The 20237-nt window shown below is 38.5% G+C and overlaps 1 protein-coding gene across 10 annotated transcripts in view; it reads left to right on the top strand.

The window, feature by feature from the left end:
- Nucleotides 1–20237, top strand: part of PPFIA2 (PTPRF interacting protein alpha 2) — a 324118-nt gene that overhangs the window by 261057 nt on the left and 42824 nt on the right. For 9 of the 10 annotated variants that reach the window (XR_011735916.1, XR_011735913.1, XM_071799596.1 and 6 more), the window contains 7 exons: nt 763–846; nt 1203–1334; nt 2310–2372; nt 4566–4657; nt 14877–15012; nt 15464–15684; nt 18464–18701. Coding sequence is in view for 8 of the 10 variants with exons in the window: in XM_071799596.1 (XP_071655697.1) it covers nt 763–846; nt 1203–1334; nt 2310–2372; nt 4566–4657; nt 14877–15012; nt 15464–15684; nt 18464–18701 (966 nt within the window). In the remaining 2 variants the exon portion in view is untranslated. Of the gene's footprint in view, nt 1–762; nt 847–1202; nt 1335–2309; nt 2373–4565; nt 4658–14876; nt 15013–15463; nt 15685–18258; nt 18328–18463; nt 18702–20237 lie in introns of those variants that run through there. The other variant, XM_071799606.1, reaches the window with a different exon arrangement.

Genomic DNA, 20237 nt, shown 5'->3' with positions numbered 1-20237 from the left:
CCTTGAATTTCATGTGTAGGTTGATAGCTTTTTTTAGCATTCCATTATTTTCAGTTTCTCCACATCAACTGCATCATATTCACCAAGTATCAGTGTAGTTTATTCCATAAAAAAATCTGTCAGCTAAAGTATTAAATTTTCAGTCACACTTTTATTTTAAGCATTCTGTGCTGTGTTCTGTTCAGTGTCAGTGTCTTTAGTTCTGATTTTTCAATTTTGTCCCTCTCCTTTTCCTTGACTTGTTAGTCTGATCCAACCTCTTCTACCTCATCTGATGATTATCAATATGTTATGGAAGCTAAGCTACAAGAAATGATCTCCATACGTAGGAAGGTAGTCCTACTGGACTTTACTTTCTATTGCTAAATAGAATCCATCTGATTTGTTTTCATTTTCTTTAACTTTTTTTTTTCTTTACTTTTTGTTATTGATAATCAACCATCGTGCAGTTCAGTGCTTCAGGAGCTTACGATTTTACGATGGCAGGTTTGTGTTCAAACCATGCACAGTCTGCATGTTACATTTGGCTGATTTCATTGCTCATAAATAACTCCAATGTTTTGCTGATGCTTGGATGTAACAGGCCTTTGTAGCTGACACATTTCAAGCAATGCTGTTCAGCTGCCTGTTTAAATAAAGTTTCTTTTTGGAAAACTAAGTTTGCAGTTAGTAGTAGCTTGCTTTATGTTTTGGTTAAACTTTACCGAGATAAAGACTTCCAAAGCCACTTAAATTACAGAAAGAGTCTTTATTTTTTTACAGGCAGAAGAAAGACATGGAAATATTGAGGAACGTATGAGACACTTAGAAGCTCAACTTGAAGAGAAGAATCAGGAACTTCAAAGAGTATGTATATTTCAGACAATTTCTGTGCACTTTTCTTCTTTTAATTTGTCAATATAGCGCTACATTATGCACTCCAGCAAACAAATATATCTACCAGTAAATGTTTTATTTATAACAGTGATGGCAGTGTCTTCCCACTTTACTTAGCCATCTCAATATACTAGTTTACATCTAGTTGCAGCTTTTTAAGTATTCTGCTGATATAAGAATGAGTGTGCATTAATAACTGTAATTATGTTTCCTGTGGAATTTCTTTAAATGGCTACGGTTACCATATTTTTTCTTTAATTTAATAATGATACAAGTCTGTACAGGTTAATTTGGGACCCTACCAATCTGTCTCTTCTACATTAAAGGCAAGGCAAAGAGAAAAAATGAATGAGGAGCACAACAAAAGATTATCGGATACCGTAGACAGACTTTTGACAGAATCCAATGAGCGTCTGCAGCTACACTTGAAAGAGAGAATGGCAGCACTTGAAGAAAAGGTACGGTGCAAAGGCTGCTATAAAGTTTGGCTTAATAAAGATTCTCCTGTGCAAAACTTGTTCTGCTTTTATCAGGATGGAGGCATCGTGCTGATTTTGTATTAGCAAATATTATCAGAAATATGGTCTAATTTATAGATTCAACTCTTAATTCTAGGGTGCACTTAAGAATCTTTCCAAAACTACTGTGAGCTGGATATACTGAACATTATGACCTCATTTAATCAGTGGGGTGTCTGATGAAGAGCTTGTCAAAGACCAGAGCACAACACAGCATAAGGCAGTGAGAGAAAGTGGACGAGAACTGAGGTGTGGCCACATTTTGGATGTGCTCTCATTCCCATATTTTAGCCAACTGATTTTGCCTTGCTTCCTCTGGGCAGAGTAAAATGTTGTCACCACAGGAGAAGGAGAATTTACCCTTGGAGAGGGAATGCTATTTAGAGGTTTTGCATCATGTGAGACACAATGGGCCTGCAAAATTTAAATCCCATGACCTTCGTATCCACCCTCCTTAATCCCTCTTCTAATTATTCACCTTTGGGTTGAGCTGAGAGGAATCTTTCAGTGTCTTTCAGAAGGACATTTCAGAAGCTTCGGAGGATGTACTTCTCTTATATCCTTGAAACTAAATATCATACAAAGCAATAGGCCTGCCAAAAGAAAAACCCAGGAGAAATAGTTGTGTAGGAGTATAACCATTGCTCGGTTCAAGGAAAATGCAAAGTTTGTGCAGTTCTTAAAAAAACAAGGTCCTACATATTTGGATTATTTCCAGTGTTTAAAATCTAATGTATACTTAAACTGAAGCACTAAAATATTTTAGTTGTAAAATCCAGTGAATATGAAAGTTCATTCGTTACTTAACGTTGCTAACTTGTACGTAGAGGTTATATGTATATGGTGATATCTGATACTTAACATATCCCAATCCCTTTCTGGTTTATCTATGGGGTTTTTTCTTCTAATTTCTAGAACGTTTTGATTCAAGAATCTGAAAGTTTCAGGAAAAATCTGGAAGAGTCTTTACATGACAAGGTACTGTAAAATACTGCAATTCTGTTTTTAACAGAAGTTATATATTTATTATTTGGAAATATGTGTATGGTATATTAATTATCCAACTACCATGTGAAATCTTCATGGCATCAATGATAATTCCTTTAATCACCCACATGTCTTAACTAGCCTTTGAGGGTCTTTAATAATTGTTCTGAGCTAAGTTCATGGTTGAGATCCTAGCCCCAGGAAGACAGTACTAAAATTCATATTAATTTCAACTGGCTCTGGAATTTGTGTTCTATCAGTTTTAATTCTGAAAAACTCTTGTTTAACAGAGATGTATGCATAACTGGTTATACTTTCATAGTGAAAAACATAATTGCTTGATTCGATGCAATTCTTCTTAACAGGTGCAGTGGCATTATGCTAAATATAGCTGGAAGCGGCCTTTCTTAGTTCATTGCTGTTCATTACTGTTTAGTGAATCAGTCAAATTAGTAATGAATATTTATTCCAATCCCAAATGTTAGGATTTTATTTTGAATTTATGCTTACCTTGAGTGCAGTAGGACAGACAAATGTATGTGCCTTCAGATTCACAGAAGTGTTTTGTAATGTGACAGATTCATTTAAAAGTGCTTGTATAGAATTTAAAAAGTGTAGCTCCATCCGGTGCTAATAAATCATGTCACATCTAAAATTAAGAACTTCAAGAAAAATAACAAAAAAAAGTATCTGTTGAAATAAATTGTTATTTTCATCTACATTCAGATAACCTTATTGAAAGGCAGATACATTAAAGTCCCAGAAAGGACCTTGTAGGGCATTTAAAATAAATAAAATTTTTGCTCTCTACTACCAGAGTTATAAGATGATTCAGCTGTTGCAAAATGGGAATCACAGTTCACCATCAAGGTAGATGACAAAAAGGACATTTCTAAAGCTGTGTCAATTGAAACAAAAGTTTATATAATTTTGCTTGATTATGTTACCTCCAACATAACTTTATTGTTTTAATATTATCAGAGTGAAAGTGAATACAGTGCCTAATTCTTTTTCCATCTATTTTCTGGCTTGAGTGTACATATCAACTCTAGACAAAGGTGAAAAACTGGTATAAAAATCTACATTTGTATCAAAAGTATTTTGCAAAGATATTCTTATTTATTATATTTCTTGATTCTTACTTAAGGGTGGAAAGTGAAATAGAACACCTCCACTACTGCTCTGTGCAACTGAAGATGAATTCTCGTTACACACAACCACATACATCTGATTCCAGAGCTTCTAAGTTCCTACTTTTAAGGGTTTATTTGTTTCACCTCAATGAAGAAACTGATTAAGCAATTTGCAGATAGATGGACATAACACCATATATTAATAACCTCTAGATAACTAGTGAATGATACAAGCAGAGTTACCACCAAGTCTCAGTAATTCTATTCAGTGAAGAAATAGTGTAAAAATACTGTAAAAACAGTTACTGAATCTGATAGTGATGAAGTGCAGATCCTTTTCCTTCCTAGCATTTTGGAATCCTGAACATTTTAAACTGTAAGAACAGCAGCCTTACTTCATCCCATGCTCTCTCTTAGTTAGTTTTAAAATTCTTTCTTTTCATTTTCTTAGTAGACTGTCATTGTTTGTAGAATTTGGGAACAGCGCTGGTTTCCCTCGTGGTTGCTGTCAATAGTCTTTGGTTAGTTGGTTCCAAAAATGGTGGCATTGTCATTTTTTACCAGCAGCACCTCATACTGGGATTTCATCAGTCCCCAAGAGCGACCTGTGAAGCTGCAGTTCAATAAAGCACCTAAAATGTGGTTCTCTCTATTTCTATATCTCTATTTGTAAATAAAAACCCGGGACACAACCTCTGTCTGTCAAGGCCAAATGGCATTTTGCATGCTGTGCTGTGCCTGGCATGGAGGGTGCAGTTAGAGCCCAAATCAGTGCTCGTTCTTTTCCTGACCTTAGCTGTTTAAAAAGAAGAAATTCAGTTAGAAGTACAAACCTGTCCTGCGATCACTTCCAGCTAGTGGCAGAACACAAAAGTATGCTATACAATCTTTTCTTGATGCATCTCCTATTGACAATAAGAAATTTGAACAATTGCGCTGCCTTTTCTTATATAGTCAGTGATACATTTGTTTAGTTTTACAAGAGCAATATCTCACAAAGTAAAAGTGTTTTGTATCACAAGTACGTGTATCTTACTATTTTCATTTCCAGGAAAGACTTGCCGAAGAAATTGAGAAACTGAGATCTGAACTGGATCAAATGAAGTTGAGGGCTGGTTCTTTAATCGAACCCACATTGTCAAGGTAATATTTAATGATAAAAGTTTCCTCAATTTGCATTGGAGTAGAAGATAAATACAAGTTTCGAGCCTTTACAACAGGGATCTGTTTAGACTATGCAGAAAAATAACTTATTTCTTTAAAAATGTAATATCTGTGCTATGATTATTACTGTCGCTTTTCACTTTTTTTCATAGGTAAACAGGTCCTTATAGAAATGAGTATAAACTTAAATATTACTGAGATTAATGAAAGTCTCTTTGATTGTGGAATGTTTTCAAAAGTACATCCAACTACTCAGTTTTTCCCAGAAGAGCTTAGTAATAAAACCATTGTCTTTAATGCTGAAACTAATCAGCCTATTTATGATCATATTTATTTATTCTATATGGTATATCTAATGATTTTTTTTAATTATCATGAAATAACTCAGCTTTGCTTAGCGTGTGAGATAAGACCACAGATCTTCAGCTGTGAAGAAGGCAGTATTCAGAAAGATCTGACAATATCATAATAGAACATTAAACATTATGCTTCTTTTTGGCAGAAAAGCAATATGGGAACAATAGTGAGACAGGTAACACAGAAATAGCTACTAACAGCTGGAAGTAATTTATAATTCTAAAAAGTCCTTCTGACCCAAAAGTATCCTTCTTAATAAAATCATTACTTTATTGATAATTGTGTGCCATGTCCTGTTTTCAGAACAAGCAACATGTTGACTTTTAAAACATGCCACCCAAAGCTCCAGGGCCCAGATTAAATTCAGAGCACTGTAATCCTCTAAACTTATTCTTGTTGGATAATTTTTGTGCTGCATCAGATATTGTCTGCCCGTTGTTTCCTTAGACATCTTGCTCAGTACCTGGACATGGTTTCTCCCTCAACCTTTTACTGTGTCTTGGAGTAGTATTTTTCTACACATGGAGAAGTGTAAATCAATGAAATTCAGAATGTGATGCTTGTAACTGTTCATGTCTTTGTTCCTGTGGGAGTGTAGGTGTTTTTGAGAGTGCTTGCAAGGATATAGACTATTGACCTGTTTTAACAAACCAACAAAACAGCAGAGATATTTTCGAAACAGCCTTTCTTGCTGGGTAGATGATTGTCGTTAGCTTGTACTCTGTGAATAGGAGTCTGATTGGCTCTTGTCAAAGAACTGTTTGAACTTGATCAGCTGTCTAAATGTCTTGGGAATTCAGCAGATTCCCTCAAAACAGTATATTTCCCCTTCCATGACCTCACCTCACAAAGCTACCAGCCCTCTCAAAAATAGGGAGGTATCAGCATTAAATACTTATTGTTCTAAGCACATATTCAGTTCTGTATTTGCAGGAGTTTGTTCTTCGAGTAGGAGAATAATGAAGCTAGTTAGCAGAAAGGTATTTGCTGCCAGAGACTTGAACCTGAGCTGTTTCTTTTCTCTTGCCAACTTTCTACACAAAGTACCAAGTATTATCAATTATCAGAGCAAGGTTCTATTACAGCAAATGTGAGCAAGTTTGCTGATGACACCAAGCTGGGAGGAGTGGCTGACAGGCCAGAAGGCTGTGCTGCCATCCAGCAGGACCTGGACAGGCTGGAGAGTTGGGCGGGGAAAAATTTAATGAAATATAACAAGGGAAAGTGTAGAGTCTTGCATCTGGGCAGGAACAACCCCAGGTTCCAGTATAAGTTGGGGAACAAATGTTGGAGAGCAGTGTAGGGGAAAGGGACCTGGGGGTCCTGGTGAACAACAGGATGACCATGATCCAGCACTGTGCCCTTGTGGCCAAGAAGGCCAATGGCATCCTGGGGTGCACTAGAAGGGGGGTTGTTAGTAGGTCAAGAGAGGTTCTCCTTCCCCTCTACTCTGCCCTGGTAAGACCACACCTGGAATATTGTGTCCAGTTCTCGGCCCCTCTGTTCTAGAAGGACAGGGAACTGCTGGAGAGAGTCCAGCGCAGGGCAACAAAGATGATTAAGGGAGTGGAGCATCTCCCTTATGAGGAAAGGCTGAGGGAGCTGGGTCTCTTTAGCTTGGAGGAGACTGAGGGGTGACCTTATTAATGTTTATAAATATGTAAAGGGTGAGTGTCACAAGGATGGAGCCAGGTTCTTCTCAGTGACAACCAATGGTAGGACAAGGGGCAATGGGTATAAACTGGAACATGGGAGGTTCCATTTAAATATGAGAAAAAACTTCTTCATAGCAAGGATGACAGAACACTGGACCCACAGGCTGCCCAGGGAGGTTGTGGAGTCAGCTTCCCTGGAGACATTCAAAACCCACCTGGACACCTTCCTGTGTAACCTCATCTAGGTGTTCCTGCTCCAGCAGGGGGATTGGACTAGATGATCTTTTGCGATCCCTTCCAATCCCAAACATTTTGTAATCCTGTGAAAAGATTATTGACTGGTGCTGTAGATGGAGGGCTGAGGATATTTGTAGCCCAACTGTTGTCAAGTATTTTTGGTACAATGAAAAAAGTGAGTTTTAGAGAATTTTTTAAAGGGTAAAATAATAATTTTTCTAATATTATGGAAGTTCCTACAGGGAATGATGGAAACATAAGAGAAGATAAACTGATGACTGGTCAGAAAAGGCCATTTATGACAACAGTATGTGCTCTGATACATGCTTTATCCAAAACCTAAAACCTTAATCATTTTTCGGTATCTGTGACATTTTTATATATCCAATTTTATTATTATAGCACATGGTCACATTTCAGAAATCCAGCTACCTCTTTTTAATGTGGCGGTAGCAAATTCGACGAATCCAGACGCCGGCATAAGCTCTTTGATCGAACGGGCGGGCCGGGCGAGAGTAGGGAGTCTAATTCAATGTGAATTTACCATCCGTACTCTTTAATGAACTCTTAAACAACACTGAATATCAATGTCCCCGAGACCACGTTTTTCCAAGCCTTATATACTCTATACCAAAAGGCCATGCGGCAAGTGCAGGCTACAATTGGTTACACTCACAGTCACTCATCCCCCCCCACTATGGTGATTGGCTGCAGGGCACTGTTCACAGACTGTTCATGCGCAGCGGCAACGCCCCTCCTGCAGCCTGGGTTGAGGGCAGACCAGCTTCTGTTTACTTTCCTTTTGTCTCTGGTGTCTCAGGGAAATCCTTCCGTGTAGCACAGCCGCATCAAGCCCTGGCTTGTTCACAGCACACAGCCAGTAACTCTCCACAATTCCTCCTTTTTTTTTTTTTTTTTTTTTTTTTTTTTTTTCTTTTTGGACAAGCCAGGATTGATTAGCTGTGTGTTCCTTTTTTGATATGTGATAAAAAACAACTTATACATAACATATAAATAACAACAACAATCAACATAAACAGTGCACTTTGCAATAAACCTGAGGTATTCCATTGCCATTTAAATATCGCAATGGATTGATTAAACAAATTCCAAGAACTTTGGTTTAAAGATACTCAACTTATAACAAACGATGTGCTGGGTGTTGATAAACTTACTCAAGAGGTAGTGGTGTTTAAAAATCTACTTATATAACTATAGTACGCATACATGTCACAGCTAAATGATTGCAAAGGTTACACCTCGCTCTGTGACCTCCAAAGGTTCTGCTGCAGGGAGTTGACTTGGTTGAGTTTGTTTCAACTCCGGCTTTACTGCTCGGCTTGGAACCCATAATGGACCTTGATCTGTGGAGAGACACATATACCCTCTACCATTAAAAATAACAGGTACTGGTCCTTTCCACAATCCAGTGGTGGGATCACGGTATCTCACCATGAATTCCGGTAAAGTGTTTTTCCTTCCTAGTCTGATCTGATAATGATGAATGATCACAGGAGGCTCCTCATGATCTCCAGTTAGACATAAATAATTCAAGGTAAACAACACCTTTGCTAAACGCTGTTGACAATCTAACTCTTCCTGCTTCTGTTTGCTCAAATACCCTTTAATCATTTGATGTGCTCTCTCGATGATTCCTTGGCCTGTTGGGGAATGAGGTATACCTGTAACGTGTTTCACTCCCCATTTCATTAGAAAAGTTCTAACTTTCTGGCTAACATAGGCAGGGCCATTGTCTGTCTTAATCTTTTCTGGGACACCCATTACAGCAAAACAAGCTGTAAGATGTTTACATACATGTAGTGCTTTTTCTCCTGGTAAAGCAGTAGCCCATATCATTTTTGAAAAAGTATCAATTGTGACATGCACATATTTAAGTCTTCCGAATTCTGGCACATGTGTCACATCCATTTGCCATACTTCTAAGGCTTTTAAACCTCGAGGATTGACACCAATTCCTATACCTAACATCTGGCTTCCACACTGAGGACATGCCTGTACAATACTTCTTGCTTCATTTAAAGTTAAACCGAATTGTCTTTGGAGACCTCTGGCATTCTGATGAAAGCTCTCATGACTTTGTCTCGCTTGTTGGAATTTATCTGTTGGAGGCATGTGCTGTACTGAACTTACTAAACTATCTGCAATTTGATTTCCTTCACCTAGACCAAGATTCCATTGATGACTGCGGATGTGAATCACACAACAGGGTTCTTTTCTTTGATTTAAAATAGCTCTCAATTGTACAAACAATTTTCCTAATCGAGGATTATTCGATTGTCTTAACAGGGCATTTTCCATTCTGGGTATTACACCTGCTACATACAAAGAATCTGTGACAACATTTAAAGCAAATTTCAGCCAATTATTTAAGGCCCATATTACTGCTGTGAGCTCTAAAGTCTGCAATGAATCCTCTTTTGAACCTTCAGTTAAATGGTGTTTCCATTGACTATTCTCTTGCCAGACACATGCTGCCTGGTGTCTTCGTTTTCCTGCATCTGTATATACTGTAAGGCCTTCAACAGGTTTTGCTTTTACTTTGCTTCTCTCTAACCACTGATTTGTTCTAAGGAATTGCCATAGTTTACCTTTTGGTTGTCATGAATGTACCTTGCCTATAAATCCTAATAATGCATTCTGAATAGGCATCGAATGTCTCAGCCACCATTCTAAATCGGCTCCATTTATCGGAATACTGATATCATCTGGTTCCTGACCACTAATTTCTAATATTCGAGATCTTCCTTTTCGAATCAATTCTCCAATTGCTTCTGGTCTCGTTTGAATACTGAATTTTGGTTGGACACTGAGAAAAATCCACTCTAATAATCGCAAATCATTTTCTGTTTTCAATCTGACAGTGGCACAAAAGGAAGAATCTGTAGCAACATCTATGGGGAATTCCCCGTTTTTGTTTTGCCACTGGCAGATGATTGCACACGGATGTTCTAGATTGCTAATAAGGAGGGAAATTGGTCGATCAGAAAGTCTTCGGCTAGACCAATTTGTCTGTACTTTTTGTATAATATCAGAAAGACATTTGAGATGCACGGACTCTAAGCTTATTTTCTTAGCTGGATCACCTCCTTTTAGAAGTGAAGTAAGAGGTGCTATATCATTGTTAGTAATGCCTACGCAATTTCTAATCCATTGTATGTCCCCTAACAATTTTTGGACATCATTTAATGTTTGTAAATCAGTATGTAATTCAATTTTTTGTGGACGAATCTGTGCATCACAAATGGACCAACCAAGGTATTTCCAAGGTGCAGACTTTTGAACTTTCTCTGGAGCTATAACCAACCCCTTTTCTTTGAGTTTGATTGTAATTTGGACTATGGAACTTTCTGTGAACTCAGCTTGTTGACAGAACAGAATATCATCCATATAATGATAAATAATTGTTTGTTTCCATGATGCACGAATAGGTTGAAGTGCCCATACAATATACATTTGGCACAGTGTAGGAGAATTTTTCATACCTTGCGGTAGCACTACCCACTCATACCTTTTAGCTGGTTCCGCTTTGTTTACTGAAGGCAGTGTAAATGCAAAACGCTGTGTATCTTGCTCATGTAAAGGAATGGTAAAGAAACAATCCTTTAAATCTATAATTAGAATATGCCAATTTTCTGGTAACATTACAGGTGATGGTAATCCAGGCTGTAAAGCACCCATGGCTTGCATTTGATCATTTACCTTTCGCAAGTCATGTAATAATCGCCACTTTCCACTCTTTTTTGGTATTACAAAAATTGGGGTATTCCATGGACTAGTAGAAGGCTTGATATGGCCTGCAACTAATTGCTCTTCTACTAATTCACGTGCCTTTTGCAGTCGCTCTTCTGTTAATGGCCACTGGTCAACCCAAACTGGGCTATCTGTTAACCAGGTCAATGGAGGGTTGGGCAACTGCTTTCCAGTGACCACTAAGGAAAAGGTGAAGTAGTTAACACGGCACCAAGTTGCCCCAAGACGTCACGGCCAATAAGCGCCTCAAGGCTGCTTGGCAATTCCATTACATGCACCCTAAGGGTAACACATTGACCTTCAGGGAAACTAATCGAAATGGGATCAACACTTATATTTGGAGTAGTTTGACCACCTACTCCAGCTACAGTGGAAGAGATTGATTTTTGAAGTTTCCAATTTCGTGGCCATTTGAATTGACTAATGATGGAGACATCAGCTCCAGTATCAAGCATTGCATTTACCTCTACAACAACAGTAGAATCAGACTGAAATAGTTGCACACGTAACATGGGACGCTGAGTCATTGATGAGGTGAAGCGAACTGCAGGACCTGTCGATCCAAATCCTTTATCATGCCTTTGTGTTGAGGATGCTGGAGGAACTCCTGGAAGCATTGGTAGGCAGTTTTCCAGTGCTACTACCTGAGCTATTCTACTCCCAGAAGGAATAAAAATTGGCGGATGCAGAGTGTAGGCCAGGATTTGAACAGTTCCTGTGAAATCTGCATCAATTATACCTGGTATTACTATAAGACCTTTGATACTAGCAGAAGAACGGCCAATCAATAGGCCTCCAATGAGACTATCTTGTCTAAATAAAGGTCCTTTAGCATTCGTTGGTATTCTATGAATTGCAGTATTGGTCAATGTTATATCTACTGCTGTCTCCACATCAACTCCAAGGCTTCCTGCGGTGCTTGGCTTGTTGAGGTGAAAGAAGCCTGGTTCATGGTTGGTCGCTGATTGTGATACAGGTTCGGAGATGTTCTTTGTGTCTGGTAGCTGCTGAACGTATACCATAGCTTGTGGTTGTTTGTTTTGCTTGCTGCAAAATTTTCCAATTGTGTGGTTCCCATACCGCTGTCTGAGTGTTCATATTTTGAATTACCGGTAGGGCTAATTTTGCTGGAGACCAATCACCTTCTAGAATGGCATCTTTGATGACCCCTGACCATCTGCCACGTCGGAGCTGTGGTTGGTCAGTAGAATCTATAGGCACTTTTGATTGCATTGTTTGTGAAGGGCAAGCTGGTTTTTGAAACTCAATTTGTTCCTTATTTTTCTCTACATTTGACACTTTTAAGTTAAGTTGTTCAAGCTTGATGGTAGTAACTTGCAGTAACTGCTCTACTGCTTGGGGTGAGCCCAATGATGTAGGAGGAGGCTCACAAAAAACTTCCGCGGGTGCTTGCGGAGGCAAAGTTTGAGGCGGCCCCGGCCCCGGCGGCTGCGCCGGCCCGGCCTCCACGCTTTTCTCGGAGGCAGGGGGGGCGTCCGGCTCGGGGCAGGGCAGAGGCGGAGCGGTAGGAGGAGGGCGGCACTCAGGGCCTCCCACATCCGGACAGTCGACTAGTTGCACTTCCGCCTTCTTGGCGCATTGCCCCAGAGACTCGGAGGGGGAAACTTCCGGTTCTTTGTTTACGAGCCGCGCAGTTTCTAATCCGCGTTGCAGATCGGATTGTGAAAGTATTGGCTGAGCCGGGACCCCGCGACCACCCCGAACGGCAGGCAGACCCCACAGAGTAGCCCACAGGCCCCTCTTTTCTTTTGGACGACAAGTTTTATCAGTCCAGGTTTGTTCTTGGACAAGCGCCTCCGCGGCTCTTAGGGCGGCACGTTGTTCCGATTTCAAAACTTCTAATGATTCTAATACGGTTTTCCACAATTCTCTCACAGCTTTAATTTCTTTCTCTTCTTCTCCTCTGATAGTTTTGTCCCACATAGTGTCCCCCACTGATCTCCATTCTGTTGGGGAAAACAAAAGTGGAACTTCCCCAAAGTGTCCCCACTTCTGAGCTAAAAAAATCAATGTGATTAGCTTTTCCTGTGACGATTCAATACCTCTCTTAGAGAGAATAGTCGTCAGCAGTGCCGCGGCTGTTTCAATATCCATTATCTTATCAGCGCGGTCTTAACGTAGGATGCGAGTGGCCAGCTCGACTGGTGCCCGTCTTTTGATACCGGACTAAGCACACTATCCCACACCCCGGCTTGGCTCCGTTTTTATGAACGCTGCTCACCGCAGTAATTTCGATCCGGAGCGATATGCTTTGCTAACGATCCATCTTTCTGCTACCATATGTAGATCCGAAGCGTTATGCTCTGCTAACGAACCATCCTCTGCTACCAAATGTGGCGGTAGCAAATTCGACGAATCCAGACGCCGGCATAAGCTCTTTGATCGAACGGGCGGGCCGGGCGAGAGTAGGGAGTCTAATTCAATGTGAATTTACCATCCGTACTCTTTAATGAACTCTTAAACAACACTGAATATCAATGTCCCCGAGACCACGTTTTTCCAAGCCTTATATACTCTATACCAAAAGGCCATGCGGCAAGTGCAGGCTACAATTGGTTACACTCACAGTCACTCATCCCCCCCCACTATGGTGATTGGCTGCAGGGCACTGTTCACAGACTGTTCATGCGCAGCGGCAACGCCCCTCCTGCAGCCTGGGTTGAGGGCAGACCAGCTTCTGTTTACTTTCCTTTTGTCTCTGGTGTCTCAGGGAAATCCTTCCGTGTAGCACAGCCGCATCAAGCCCTGGCTTGTTCACAGCACACAGCCAGTAACTCTCCACATTTTAATTTTTTTTTCTTACAGTATTTATTTTTTATAAATCAAACTGTATTAGTGCTTCACATCCCTCCATTATTCTTTTAGAATTGTCACAGGACTTATAACACCAGACAGTAAAATGTTACTTCATACTACTCTGTCAAAGTAGCTTGTAGTAGAGGCTTTCATGTTTATCATGATGTTTTCACATTTCCCATTTATCAATATAGTGGCATCACAGTTACCATGTGTTGTCTTTCACTTCTACCTTTAATAAAAGTGATGTTTGAAATGTGAGACCAATACTTAAGTCTACCAAGTATGAGTATGTTTTAATTCAAATTAAGTTACTCTCAAAGAAAGATGGATCTCTGTGTTTAGAATAAGACATATAACTAGTGCTCAGGAAAACAGTCACACAACCTGCGGTTTTCAGCATAGATATACCTGATTTTCTGAATTACATTACCCATTACCCATTTTGGAAAGCAGACATTCTCTTACTTAGCTTATTTATGTCTAGGAATAAAGCCATCATTTTCTTGAACAGCATTCTTTTCAAAGTGAGGAAAGTGTTTAAGAACAAAACTTACTCCTATTCTGTTTCCCATAACTTATTATTAACATTGTTGTGAAACCTTTAAGTTTTCTGTAGGTGACTGTAAGCAAATTTTAAAAAAGAAAATGTAAGTACAGCATGAAACTCTTATAGGTAGTGAAATGTCAAATATTTTTAGGAGTTGCTATAAACAAAGACACATTTAGTTGTCTTATTAGTATAGTAGTTGTTACATTTCATTTTTCTACTACAAGCATGCTGTTCATATATTTTTATGTGGAGATTGCTTATGTGTTAACTCTCAAAAGCATCATCAAATAAATATGAATCATTCATAACTGATGTTATATATTGCAGGGCAGTTCACTAGTATTTTCATAATGCAGAGCACAGATTTACAGTAGGAAAGTGTTATAGATATCCTCACATGTGAACAAGCAACATGCTTGCAGTACCCTCGGGCACATTTATTCAGGAAATTAATGGAAGGAAAATATACAGGATCGTACGTTGAGCAGCCGTTTTGTTCATCATCTTGTTCTTTAATCTGCTTGTTTTTTCATATTGTAGTTTTGGACAATGAGTTTTGCTATGCAAGTCCTTCATTTTGAAAAATCAAAGTTTCGGTTTTTTAATTATTCTCTTCATTAATTTTCTCATTATTTCAACTTTTCAGTTATAAATTATATTTTGTGTCATGTTTTTGTCATTTATTCTGATACATAGTAATCTGTTTGTTTAAAAACATATATCTGTGTTCCTAGACGGAAGGTCATTGGATTGTTGCTGTTATTATTACTATTACTCTCTCAGTTTCCTTCCATGACTTTTTTTGTAGGCCTCACCTTGACACATCAGCAGAGCTGAGGTATTCTGTGGGCTCACTGGTTGACAGCCAGTCTGATTATCGGTCAACTAAAGTCATAAGGCGACCTAGAAGGGGCCGGATGGGAGTACGCAGAGATGAACCAAAGGTTAATCCCAAATTTCTTCTCATATATTCTCTGATAAGATAATGTATTTCAGGCTGTTAAGCTTAAAAAAAAAAAAAAAAAAAAAAAAAAAAAACACCACGAATACCACCAAGTGGCAGGTTAGTTTTCTATGCATACTTAGACAAGAGTACTGTTGTACTAAAATGAAGGCAGAAAAGGCTGAAGTTCAGACATCAAAGTTCAAGCATATTTGACTGTCTGTCTTTTCTGGGTATCTTTTTGTGTAAATTTTCCTGATAGTTAATTTTACACAGCATTAGAAATTATGTGAAAATACATAATCTGCAGTAACATTTCAAATATTAATGGAGAATTGATTGTTGAATAAGTGTTCTTAAATGTTACTTGCTTTCCTTTCCCATTTTATAGAAGGTCAACTTTGTAGTTATTTTCCATGGTATAAGCCATATACATCCTAATTCCTGCTCAGGTAAAATCACTTGGCGATCATGAGTGGAATAGGACTCAGCAGATTGGCGTTTTGAGCAGCCATCCATTTGAAAGCGACACTGAAATGTCTGACATCGATGATGATGACAGAGAAACACTTTTCAGCTCCATGGACCTCCTGTCCCCCAGTGGCCATTCTGATGCCCAAACTCTGGCTATGATGCTTCAGGAACAGCTAGATGCAATCAATAAAGAAATCAGGTCAGTAGCCTGAACTGGCTGTGACAGCTGCAAGCTACCTTTAGTTCATGAGTTCAGATACTGTTCATAACAATTAAGAAACCACTTGTACATTTAAAAGATTAATAATGTGTCCACTCTTCATGTGAGAGTATTGATTGTGTGAAGATAACAATTGCCTTTTCATTTCCTAACCATAGAAATTTCTTTCAAAAAATGTTCCAAGCAAGGAACTCATGGTCAATTAAAGAGAAATACTTTAGAGAAAGCTAGCACATGGCAGATTTGATAGATCACTATTCATAGTCCTTTTTTCAAGGTCTTTTTCACTGTTCTGCATGACTCCTCTTACTCATTAATGACATCCTATAAGAAATGTTTTATTTCAGTGCTCTTCATGCTTTCTTCTGATAATTATTCCTGTGTTACATATCATATAAGCCACATTTTCCAAGACATAGTTTTGATTTTCTATGGAGGCATAGAATGTGATTTTTCATGCTTCAAGTTGGGCTATAATTCTTGAAAATAGGTGGTGAATTGAATGTATCTTAATAATTTCTATGCAAATTTAATGGAGTGATAGAGAATCCAATGTCATCTATTAATTGAGTTTTATAAACTAAACTGTATCTTAGACTTAAAGCATTCCTATGTGGTTTTCAGGAAGAGTAACTTTTAAAAAAGTGTATGAAAAACATCCTCTCATGTGTGTTTCTCTAGAAAGAGATGGAAGAGATTACTAAATACATTTGTGGCTTTCTGGTAATACTATAGACAAAAATACTGGTTAGAAATATAATCAAAACCAGATTACCTTTTGCCAGATCTCAGTCATTCTCTGAGCAAGGTAACTTTAAAGAGAGAACCCTATTTGAATATATTGAATCTTAAGAACTTTTCTGTACACAGGGGAGACTTTTTGTTACGCATCTACAGCTTTGCGTTTTCCCTACTCCCAGAATTTCTTCAGACAGAATTGCTGTGCTGTTTTCTAAAATACCTTTTTACAGCCATCAAGATGGAGAGACACAGAGGAATTTTGTTGTTGGGAGGGTAAATCTCCTTAAAACAGTGTGTGTAAAATAGAGAACCTTATCCATATTTTCTGTTATGGCAAAGAATTCAACACTATGGACCAATTCAGGAGGCTGTAGATACAACAAATACGTTTTTTTAAAAAATACTAGCATTTTGGCAATTTAACAAGTAATTAGGTGATGAAGCAAATGGTTTTCAAAAGAAATTGTACCTGCAGTTGACATAGGGGGATATTATTTGTGCCATTCTGAATCAGAACACTGTTTTACTTAACACAGGATCTTGACTTACATGTCAAGTACGTTTTGATCTCAAAAAGGAAGCGAGGGTGCATATTGTGTATAGCCATTTCTGCTGGAGGTCCACTGAGAGTAGTTTATTTCCCCTACTGCTAAGCTTATACTGAAGTATAGGCCTTCATTACCATTGTCATCATTCATAAAGAACCAGGTAACTAATTTTGTATTTATCTTTTAATGTGTTTCAGGGAAAATGGTTCTATAAGCATAATCTTATAAGTTTTTACCATATTTCATATTTTCTTGGGTTGTTTTTGTTTGTTTTATTTTCCTCACAAACACTGTAAAGATTTATCAAATGATTGGAGATATCAAATGAGCTAAAAATGTGGCTTGGTTTAAATTTGGTTTATTATATAAGGTGTTTCAGAATTTAGATTACTAAGATTAAAAGTCTCTTATGATTCCTTTTGAAAATATTATTTGCCTTTAAGTTCCTGCCATGCCTCATTTCAGAAAGAACTGTAAACATTTTATAGGAATTTTGAAATGGATGTTAGAGAAGAAGATTTATCACAGCACAGGAATTTGCAGGTTTATATTTTCAATGTATTATGGTTTCATTTATTGTACTTGCCTCATTTCACTCATAAAAGCCTGGTTCACAGTTTCAGCCTCCCCAAACTTCATGTGCTCTGATTTGACCTTGATCCTTCATGCTTTTTCCTCATCTTCACAGAAAAAAAAACAAAACAAAACAAAAAAACACCCCACTATTTTTAGGACAAGTGTATGGACAAAGGACTTCTAAACAAATGTTTTATTTTAAACACATTTTTCCATTCTAGGTGCAATCACAATTACAACTAAAACTAAAGAGTCTTAAAACTAAAACTAAAGAGCCCAATGGAAGAATACTATTGAGGCTCTATATGCTTAAGAAACATATTTGTTGCCAACAAGAGAGCTGTTTTAATGAAATACACTTGAAACCACAATGCTTTAGAAACAACTGTCATTTTGTCATCAGTTTGCAGGGATGAAACGGGTAAATTGTTTTGCATGATCTCTTGTTTTATTAATATGGATTATCTTAGCAATTCCCTACTTAAAGCCCCATTTTCATTTGGCTTTAAATTTGTGTTCATGCTTTAGCAACAGAAAATCAGATGAAGCCAACTTAAGACTGGAATTAGTTTCCTGTGGTAAATCGGATTGTTAACTCCCCCCTCCCCTATACTGTCTCCTTTGTAAAGGAACCAATCTTCCTGAGATGTCATATGGCAAGTCTTGTTGTGGGGCAGATTCTTCAAACAGTTTTTGAGGACAGAGGAATTAAGAAAAATAATTTTGTAATTCTGGTGATTAAGAAATACACTTTTTGGTATTATTTTTGAGTTGATCTACAATATTCATCCTTGTTTCCTTTTACTTCCAAATCTCATTTGATATGAGACATTTTTTAGCTATGCTTTCAGAGTATGCAGAGACAAATAAACCACATTCCTTTATTTAATAAGGTTAATCCAAGAAGAGAAAGAGTCGACAGAACTGCGTGCCGAAGAGATAGAGAACAGAGTGGCTAGCGTGAGTCTGGAAGGCTTAAATCTGGCCAGAGTCCACCAAGGTACCTCCATTACTGGCTCGGTGACAGCATCGTCACTTGCAAGCTCATCTCCTCCCAGCGGACACTCAACTCCTAAACTCACCCCTCGCAGTCCAGCCAGGGAGATGGACAGAATGGGGGTTATGACGCTGGTAAGAAACTTTGTGATGCGAGTTTTAGATGAGATCTTTCTAGTATTAAATACTTCATCTTTTCACTGTATGAATGGCTCATCTCTCTAATTCTTTACTCACCTCTTCATCAAACAGACAGATAGCAAATTCCCTAGAATATGGATGTTTGGGCAGTTTTAGGTTTTGTTATTGTGTTTTTGAGTATTCCATAATTTGCCAGGGGCATAGTTGTCTGAGGATCAAAGGCCTTCAGCACACAGGCTGAATTAATGAGAAACAGAACTGATCACTGGAATTACTGTAATGAATTGATATATAAAAAATGTTTACTAATGAAAAGCTCTGAAGTAATACAGCTATTACACAGTAGTATGTGGGGCTATTGCTGTGTTTAAACCTTCAAGAAATATCTAGAAGACATTAAAACCTTCTACTACACCATATAATATATGATCATTTGGATATACTTCTGTGTTTGGTACACACCTTTACACTTGAAGCATTTTGTATGTATTCTTTATGACAGTATATCAAGCACTTGAAATAAGTGCTTTGTTTTCCAATAATCCATTAAATTACTATATTTCAACATTGAAAGCAACACATATAAATAGATATAATGCCATCAAATTATCATGCAAAGCATTTCTAACATTGCTGTACGTTTGAAAATAGACTCTGAAATGTCTGGTTTGATGTGAAAAGGAATTTGCAAAGAAAATTATTTTGGTCCTAGACAAAGGAAACAGTGCAACAGTCAAGTAAGTAAAAGCAGTATGTGTTGACATATTCAAGATGTACAATTCTGATACTGCTAAGAGTGCAGATGCAGGGTGAAGTGTTCAGTGAGGGCTACAAACCAGTTTGGAGCCCGTGAATTCATCCCTTTAAGCACTAGGTGAGAATCAAAGCAGCCCTCCCTGCTAATCTCTATATACAGGTAGGAGAATAGGATATGTGCAACCTCATTGTTTTATTTGCTGTTTACCTGATAATCTGAATGACAGCAATGTCCCCTTGTGGTCCATTCCTGGGAAGCAGCAGCACTGGTTCCCTGTGGAGCCTCCCAGCAGAGGGGGAATGAGCCTTGATCTCAATCAGAAAGCAGAAATTCATTCTTCTAGCTGAGAAGGTGCCTAAGAACAGCTGGGAGTGGAGCCTAGGCATTCATTCTGCTCAGCTGGGAGTAGGGACTTTTGTCTAGCATCATCTAGCTGAGTACTCTCTTTTCCTGGGAGCTGATAGCTACTTGTATCCACCTCTACCCCTCCCAGTTCAGGATGGTGTTTGCTGCCTTCCTGGGAACTAAAGTGGTTTCTTATTGCAAGAGGAGGTCAGGGCTGGCAGTTGTGCCAGACTCTGGCAATGATTCCTTGCTGCCTCCAGTTCTCACTGCTGAACAGCAGAAATGAAGATGTTGGTGGCACAGGCTGTCGCAGAGGAGCTGGATACACAGGCTGCCGTGGTGCCACCCACTTCACCAAAGCAGTACCTTCCTGAATATGCAGTTTGGTTCCATTTCACCACCTGTTTCAACTGCAAATAAATGGCAAT

Source organism: Patagioenas fasciata, chromosome 1 (genome assembly GCF_037038585.1).
Source record: "Patagioenas fasciata isolate bPatFas1 chromosome 1, bPatFas1.hap1, whole genome shotgun sequence".
Taxonomy (NCBI): Eukaryota; Metazoa; Chordata; class Aves; order Columbiformes; family Columbidae; genus Patagioenas; species Patagioenas fasciata.
This window is presented reverse-complemented; position numbering and strand designations above follow the sequence as displayed.